Below are 8,945 nucleotides of genomic sequence, written 5' to 3'. Positions count from 1 at the left end.
GCATTTACATTAAAAGAATGTTCGTTGTTAGATGATTTTCAGAAACGGGTAGGTACTCTATGCTGTCGACAGTAGATATAACGACTCTGCAAATTGTTATTGTATTGATAAAGTAGCACACTTTTTATCAGGCGCCAATCAATAATGCAAATCTATTTCGAGTATCTTGACTAATGGCTTAATCTAAGGTTAAAATCTAGTTACAATACCGTTATAAAAATATGGGGCGAAAATTCTAGTCCGCAAAAATAATAGACTTATCAAGTATCGACATTATCAATATGGATCGATCGACCGGTTCATCATTTGGCTCGTTGGAAGAAACGACATTCGAAAAACTGCGTGGCACTTCTGGATGAGACTTGCCCGCGATAAGAGGCGTGCACGAATCGTAAATTAAATCATCATACAAACACACCTATAAGTAGGTAATAATGTTAATGTATTTGTAACTAGCTTTTACCCGCGGCTTCGCCCGCGTAATAAAAGTATTCATTAAGATTTTCATTTGGATTCTTAGGTTTCTCTGTAGGTATATTTATCTGCGATTATTTCGATTGCACATAATACTTTTGCTTGCAATGATTGTAGAAATATTACACATCGACCACAGCGTAGGTAATTCTATATACGCTGGGGAAACCTTTATAAACATCCCACATAGCCCGTATTTCGACACTATGATCGGTGGGTAAAAAGTACTTTTTTCTATTATCCCTTACAATTTTTTACATTTTGCTTATACTTATCGCAAACGTAATCTTCAAGCAAGCAAACAATGATCGTCTTAGAGCACATTGATTGTAAGAGACCGCCGACCGATTATCCGTATCCCTCTAACGATACCCATATTATCCGTATCCCTATCCCTATCGCTAACGCTGTCGCTATCGCTATCGCTAACGCTAACGCTATTGCTATCGCTATCGCTATCCCTATCGCTATCCCTATCGCTATCCCTATCCCATTCGCTATCCCTATCGCTATCCCTATCCCTATCCCTATCCTTATCCCTTATCAAGATGTTTAATGATATAACACTTTAAGTTCTCGCGCTTTGTACACATATTTAAAGTCACATACAGGTCGAACGCGATTAATTAACATTATTTTTACCTTTTTTCCCAACGTTTCGGCCAGGTTGCACTGGCCGTGGTCGCGGAAGACTGACGTCCCAGCAAAATGTCACCGGAGATGTAAACAATACAAAACTACCCGATATTAATTTATATAAATGTTCGGGGTAGATAAATAAATATAATCTACCCGCTTTTAGTTAATGTTTATTTCCCACCATGTTTATTTTAATGGTAAAAATAATTTTAATTAATCGCGTTTGACCTGTATGTGACTTTAAATATATGTTTAATGATTTCTTATCAAGTGCTAAAATATAAAGTTTCATGGTTTTATCTTTTAAAATTAAGAAATCCCATACAAACTTTCAACCTCTTTTTCAACCCCTTCATCCCTTTTTTTCGAAATAAAAAGTAGCCTATGTTCTGTCTCAGGGTCTAAAGATTGTCTGTTCCAAATTTCATGAAAATCGGTTGCGTGGTTTAAGCGGGAAAGCGTAACAGACAGACAGACAGAGTTACTTTCGCATTTATAATATTAAGTAGTTTATTTTAATGGTAAAAATAATTTTAATTAATCGCGTTTGACCTGTATGTGACTTTAAATATATGTTTAATGATTTCTTATCAAGTGCTAAAATATAAAGTTTCATGGTTTTATCTTTTAAAATTAAGAAATCCCATACAAACTTTCAACCTCTTTTTCAACCCCTTCATCCCTTTTTTTCGAAATAAAAAGTAGCCTATGTTCTGTCTCAGGGTCTAAAGATTGTCTGTTCCAAATTTCATGAAAATCGGTTGCGTGGTTTAAGCGGGAAAGCGTAACAGACAGACAGACAGAGTTACTTTCGCATTTATAATATTAAGTATGGATATGGATATGGATGGATTAGTATGGATTAGTATGGATAGTATGGATAGTATGGATAAATGATGATTTAATAACGACCCATTATGAATAACTGCCGGATACCGATTGACCTATTTCTAAGTTCTGTACAACATTTTTTGATATTTTCAGTGAAAATATTGATAGCTTTTAAACCACTACTGCTTTAAAAAGTTGATTTTTACAAGTAGCTTTTGCAATATGCTGACCGGCCTTTTCTGTGAAGTGTGATGGTCTACTTTAGTCTACTTTACGACCGGAAAACCCGTAGATTTGTGTCAATTTCCGTTTGAATTCATTATCGGTAAACTTATCGGTTTTATGGCTTGTTATACATATACAGTGGCGATTGCTGGCAACGGGGCCACATACCCAAGCTATAGAAATTAAATTACTCATCTCTCTATTAAAGAGATCCGAGTTCAAATGTGCTCTTTACCTATAACCGTAAACCTTTAAGAACTTAAAGAAAGAGGGTCCTATTTTACAGCACTTTCAACATTGTATATCAAAATAAAGAACTAGTACAAGTAGATAAATACGTATCGTATAAGTTAAACCTAATTTAATAGGTGCTCTCCACTAGGTAGTAAAGTTTCTTATTCTTCCTACCCTTATCCCTAGTTTATACCTATGGGGTCAGTCAGTACCTACTACCTACCACTTAGATAGTAGAGTATACTATAAACTAAACAAAGCCTTGAGATCTTAAGGTAGGTACATCTGCAGTCTTAAACATTAGGATACACTTGACTTGAGGATGTATGATCATGATGGAAACTCGTAGGCGTAGTATCAGTGGCGTGGCGTGAAAATTTACGTTGATTAAGCCGGAGGGGTTTTTGGGATCTGTTTTGTATGAACTTCTACAGGTACTGAAGAATTTTAGGCAACCCGTAGGGAATCGAGTTGTATCGACGCCCCGCCACTGGTATGTATATAGGACATATATGTATGATAACAAAAAATGCGTTTAGAAGACATATGGAGAGTTGTGATGATTTAAAATAAGATTTTAATTGAATCGAGTCAAGCCTTCGCAGCCCAGTCGTGCTTTTAAACACCTATATTTTAGATACTTATCATCCTGACCTAAACGCTTTATCATAATTATTGTAAACTTCATCTAAAATCTTCAATAGTTCTAAGTGCCTACCTATCACTTTTTCATTCATCAGTTCACTTTTACCTTCGTTCAAAGTTCAGTCAACTTTTTGTGATCGAGCGATTACCTTCTTAAGAACGTACAGTCAAGATATTAAAAATATATATGCGGACAAAGTGCCATAAATATGTATCGACAACCTTAACGTTGAATCAATAAAGTCGTTTTTACATATTTCTGGCACTTTGTCCGCATCTACCTTGACTGTACTAGAAGATGGGACCGGTTGTCAAATCGTGAAGTCGTGACTAACATAGTCCACTTTATCACACTTAATTGACCGAGGTTTAGCGAAGGCTCATTATTTCTGCTTGGGCAAAAAGCTTTCGTAGGTATACCAAGGTGTTACAAGCTACTATTAACCGATTGTAGTGAAATTACTCGACGAAGTATGTATTTTAATTTTAGGTACTTAGTTCCAGTAGTAGTAGTAGTAGTAGTTAGTGGTTTGACGACCGGTCTGGCTCAGTCGGTAGTGACCCTGCCTGCTAAGCCGCGGTCCTGGGTTCGAATCCCGGTAAGGGCATTTATTTGTGTGATGAGCACAGATATTTGTTCCTGAGTCATGGATGTTTTACTATGTATCGTCGCTTAGCATCCATATTACAAGCTTCGCTTAGTTTGGAGCTAAGTTGATCTGTGTAAGGTGTCCCCAATATTTATTATTTATTCCTTGTTGAACCTTGTCACTGTCGGGCGACTATTATGTAATAAAAAAAAAAAAATTATTCACTATAAACCTAACAGTATAGGATTACAATATTAAATATTATTCTAGGTACAGAAAATCACTGTTGAAATAGGCCTGTCACAAACCTTAATGTGGCGTTGTTTTTTTGTTGTTGCAGTATACCCCCATAACCGCAAAGGACGTGCAAGAGTTGCAGCAGCGGTATGAGACGCTTCTGGGGAAGATCAGACCCAATGCCGTGGGTCTGGTAGACGCTTTTGACTTCAGAGACGAGGTAATCCTTGGAGCGCCAAAGACGAGGAATCGGAATGTATAGGGCTGTTGATATTAGTATATTTAGTACAGTCACCGACATAAGGCACGCCGCAGACAGTCTTAAAAATTCATAATCTTAAAAAAGATTTGTATGCAATGCAACCTGCCAGATCAATCTGAAAATTCTGTCAGTTAGAACTGACAGGTTGCATACAAATCTTTTTACGGAACCCTAAGATTATGAATTTTTAAGACTGTCAGTTAGAACTACAGGTTGCATACAAATCTTAGCACATGATGGCCGCGGGAGTATGTCGCCGAGAGATAGACTACCCGTCCTTATGTCATTAATACAGTTAGAAGAAGACGTGGCATCTATCTCGCGGCGACATACTCCCGCGGCCATCATGTGCTAGGCCTACTGGCGTGACTAAAGAAGTGATGATTTCTGTACCTTGTCGCTTTTAATAGGTTGACAATTTCGTATGACATTTCACACAAGACAGGGAGAAGATATGACATGACAAGGTACAGAAATCATCACTTATTTGTGCCTGTGACTGTACTAGCCTTTGCCCGCGGCTTCGCTCGTGTTCAATTCGAAAATTGCGGAATGCTTCATACAAACTTTCACCCCCATTTTGGGTACAAACAAACAGTAACCTATGTCACTTTCCATCCCTTCAACTATCACCTCTGAAGAAATCACGTCATTTCGTCGCTTGGTTGTGCCGTGAAAGACGGACAAATAAACAGACACACACTTTCCCATTAATAATAAATAAAATACTATGGATGTAAACACTAATGTCAACCGTCGTGTATATTCAGTTGAAGATAACACGCCGTACTCGATACGTAATGAAATCGTGGAATTTGTCTTTTTAGGGTTTTTTCTATGCATGAGTTCAATGCTACGTTTATCTCATAAAGCAACCGCATTTCAAGGTTTCACAGAACTTTGTGTCATTGTAGGTCCTCAACTCCGCTCTGGGTGCGTACGACGGGCGAGTGTACGAGCGCCTCATGGAAGAGGCCCTGAAGAGTCCCCTCAACGCTGAACCCGTCAACCAGAGCTTCCACAAGTACCTAAAGCCCCTCATGCAGGGGAAAACGGTACCTCATAAACTATAAACTTCTTACGTCTGAACTGACAGTTTTTTTATGGCGTGCTAGCATGAGTTACGTTCTAGCACGCGAATCCACAATCCACAGGTCTTGAGTTTTTGCGCGAATTGCAGTACGTATGGACCTGTGCGCGAGGATGCCACTCATTCTATACAGTTGATGTTAAAAACTTCTACTCAAAGCGGAAGTTGAACAAAGTTGTATCTACGTTACAAAAGTTACTCTATACTTACTGTGGTACTTACATTTTTTTTAATTTGTCTGATAATAACATATTGGTGATGGAAATTGGCCAAAGAAAGGTTGTGAAATTTTAGGTGTTTTAATTGGAAATACATTTTAATTTAGTTGGAAGAGATTTTTATACGATATCTTGATATTTAGATGTGAATATGTTCTCATTCCTTTCCTTGGGATGATTTATAGAGGTACCAAAATGAAAAGTTTGTTTTTTCTGTATGTAAATGTATAAAACAACGAAAGTAAACGAAAGTCTTTTATTTCACCACCGCAATCAGCCTTAAAGCTATCAAATAAATAACTTAAAACTATAATAAATTAAATCTCACTAGTTCGGCAATACGTAAGTGCAATAAGATAAGTTAAGAGTCATCTTATTGTACTAACTCATTTGTTTACTTAGTTGACTCTAGCGTTAGCCTGCGCCGAGCCGAAACCATTGCTTTTGGCTGAAGACAAGGCCGATCCGTAACCCAAGCCGTTGTTGGCCGCAGACTTTGCGAAACCAGCTCCTCCGTTCACGTCAGCGTTGGCGTTGGCAGAGCCGTAACCGGTGTTGGCAGAGGACTTGGCCGCGCCGAAGCCGGCGCCGTGAGTGTTGGCCTGAGACTGCGCGGAGCCGTAGCCGGATCCTTGGGTGTTGGCGGCGCTCTTGGCGAAACCGGAGCCGTGGGTGTTGGCCGCGGAGTTGGCGGAGCCGTAGCCTCCGTTCACGTTGGCGTTGGCGTTGGCGGAGCCGTCCAAGCCGTAAGTGTTGGCGGCGGAGTGCGCGCCGGCCTGCTGCACGTCGGCGGAGGACTTGGCGGCGTTGTAGCCGTTAGCGTTAGCCTGAGCGCGAGTGTTGATGTGGGAAGGAGTGCCGTAGAGGGTTCCGAAGCGCCAGTGGATCCTCTTTCTGGGGCGCAGGTGCGACTTTAGCTGCAGAGATAGCGCTGCCGTATCCGGTGTTCACGGATGCGTCAGAGGCAGCCGAGCCGGTGTAGCCTTGAGTGTTAGCCGCGCTGATAGCGGAGCCTTGAGCGTTGTTGGCGGTAGAAGACGCAGATCCGTATCCTCCGTTAGATTGAGCGTCAGCGGTGGCACGGTTCGCCAGACCGCCATCGGCCTGGGAAGTGGCAGAGCTGTATCCGTTGCTCAAGCCTTGAGTGCGGGCGGCAGTGGTGGCCGAGCCGACACCTGAGTTGGCGTTCGAGGAGGCTGATCCGAAGCCGGAGCCGTAGGTGTTAGCGTTGCTGGAAGTCTTGTAGCTGCCGATTCCTTGGGTGCGGGCGGATGAGGTGGCGGATCCAGCGCCATTGGATGAGACCGAAGCGATTGAAGATTCGCTACCGCCGTTTATTGAAGCAGTGGAGTGTGCGGACTGAGCGGCCGGGGCTACGAAGCCGATTTCAGCGGGAGCAAAGTTCTGCTCGTATGAGATGATGGTAGCAGGAGCGGGAGCGTATAAAATGGCTCCACCGTTTTGAGCTTCAGCTACAGCCTTGGCAGATCCGTACATGGGGATGGCGGGGGCGTTGTAGACTTCGGCTTGAGCGTTAGCTTGAGCGGGTAGACGAGGTCCGCACGGGTGAGCTGGTCGCTAGAGGCGCTGCCATAGGCCTGCGCGGAGCCTCCGTTCGCCGAGACTTCACCGGAGGCCTGGCTGCCTAGGCTATTGCTGTATGCCTTGCTGATCGCGAAGTTTCGACCATCACGGTATAGGAAACCTGGAATCAAAAATGTTCCGAATATAAATCATATTCAATCCTGATTTCAATCAAACACTGATAACAACAATTAATTAATTACACGTGTTTCGTTCATCACAACTTTTTGTGACCAAACGTCAAGTCAAGGCCGCTTTGTAAATGAAGCGCGGTGAGGCTTCAAACCTGTTTAGCTTTTAATTTCAAACGAGTAGGTAATTTGAAGGGCCAAAAATATGCGGTGCGTTTCTGAACATGAGTAGGTAGCTGATTGAAATAATTGAATAACACGAAGTGTCTTTAAAACATTGGAATTTTAAATTGCGAGTAAAATATCCCGATCACTTTTCTTTCGTACCTAGTAACTAGGTAACTCTTAGATTAATAAGTACTTACCTATCTCCTGTGGTGTTTACCTAGCTTACCGTTGTATAGGGCCGGGGTGGCGTGGCACAGGGCGAGCGCCGTCGCCACAACGATCAGTTTGGCCGCCATGTTTGTTGTTAGTCGGAAGGACTCGGACGAGTGGATGCGGAGAGAGCATTTCTCCATGCTTAAATACCGCGCGCCCCTTCTCTGACTGTCGGTAGAAATGCTTGTTTTGAATTAGAGATTGATTGCACCGTAGTGTAAGTAGACAGCTGAAAACTTGAAGGACGTGTATTAATCATATTTTAGGAACTAAACACCACGGCCTGGTAAAAAACAAAATTTTACGAAATTGCATTTTTTCTTTCAACCCCTTATTTGCCAAGAGTGGCATGGAAACTTGAGTGGTTTCATGTGCTTTGCCTACCCCTTCATGGGATACAGGCGTGATTGTATGTATGTTGTATGTATGTATGCATTTTCATTTGCTTTTAATTGATTCTGTATTTTTGCAGTTATGCAGCAAACTTAAGCATCAACAACTTTGAAACCTTATTATTACCAAATTCAATAAATGAGGAGGCACACTCAAAGGTTATGACAGATGGCGCCACCCTATTAGTCCATACGTGAGAGGGAGAAGATGATATGTTTTTTCTCTCTTTCACATATGAATGACAGTGACATGCCTAGACACTTGCAAAGACGCCGCCTGGCGGGATAAAATGTCAGTGTGCCTCCTCATTAAGAACTGTGTCGGTGCGGAGTAGGCGTCTCAGTCTCATGCGATGCGACCCTAGGCGGGTTATTTAGAGGCTATACTCCTTAAACTGACCAACATTTGTTTAGCGACTTTTACGTTGACACAAGAGTTTTTACGTTGTCTAATAGTTTTGGACCTACCTACTTAGTATCCGCGATTCAGACCGTACCTTATAACGATTTTTCTTTTACGAAAAAAGTTTCACGGTCTTAGGGTAAACTAGCATCATTCGGCGACACGCCTAATTCTGTGATACCTACAAGCTTTGAGGCACTATTCCGGAAGACGATTTTTGGTTGTTTCACTGAATTAGTCGTGTCACCGAATGAGGAATCCTACCTACTATCAATTGAGGTACTAATATAGTGTGTAAGCCTTAGTCTGTTTTCACATTATCCGATCCGATATCGGATGTCACGTGACGCACGTCAAAACTGTCATACGCTCTCTACGCTCGCTCCGTGATTTTTATCGAAAAGTAAACAATAAATTCGATTCCGGAACGCGTATTTGGTGTTAAAACTATTTCTAGTATCAGTGCTTACGAAAGTAAATAGTTGTATTGGGTGCAAATATAAATTTGCGGCTAGAATCGCAGTTCTAAAATCGGCGTTAAGTGAACTAACTGTAACATTTGAATATCATCTGTGCGGGACAGCTGACCGCTGACAGCCAATCAGCTGT

The 8,945-nt window shown here is 41.5% G+C and overlaps 2 protein-coding genes across 3 annotated transcripts in view; one reads left to right on the top strand and one right to left on the bottom strand.

Moving 5' to 3' along the window:
- The window catches only part of LOC125225335 (probable peroxisomal acyl-coenzyme A oxidase 1), a 39,854-nt gene extending 34,163 nt beyond the window's left edge, over positions 1-5,691 (top strand). For both annotated transcript variants that reach the window (XM_048128988.1, XM_048128989.1), the window contains 2 exons: positions 3,979-4,095; positions 5,052-5,691. In XM_048128988.1, coding sequence (XP_047984945.1) covers positions 3,979-4,095; positions 5,052-5,210 — 276 coding nt within the window. In that variant the 3' untranslated portion in view covers positions 5,211-5,691. The remainder of the gene's footprint in view (positions 1-3,978; positions 4,096-5,051) is intronic.
- A 1,086-nt stretch (positions 5,692-6,777) lies between these two features.
- On the bottom strand, positions 6,778-7,696 carry LOC125225338. The gene is made up of 2 exons (XM_048128995.1): positions 7,555-7,696; positions 6,778-7,150 (listed from the first exon to the last, which is right to left on the bottom strand). Exons 1-2 carry the CDS (start codon positions 7,679-7,681, stop codon positions 6,918-6,920), a joined length of 360 nt encoding a protein of 119 aa, XP_047984952.1. The 5' UTR covers positions 7,682-7,696; the 3' UTR covers positions 6,778-6,917.
- Between the last annotated feature and the right edge of the window lie 1,249 nt (positions 7,697-8,945).

Source organism: Leguminivora glycinivorella, chromosome 4 (genome assembly GCF_023078275.1).
Source record: "Leguminivora glycinivorella isolate SPB_JAAS2020 chromosome 4, LegGlyc_1.1, whole genome shotgun sequence".
Lineage (NCBI taxonomy): Eukaryota > Metazoa > Arthropoda > Insecta > Lepidoptera > Tortricidae > Leguminivora > Leguminivora glycinivorella.
The sequence above is the reverse complement of the archived record's forward strand: the minus strand, read 5'-3'. Positions and strand labels throughout refer to the sequence as shown.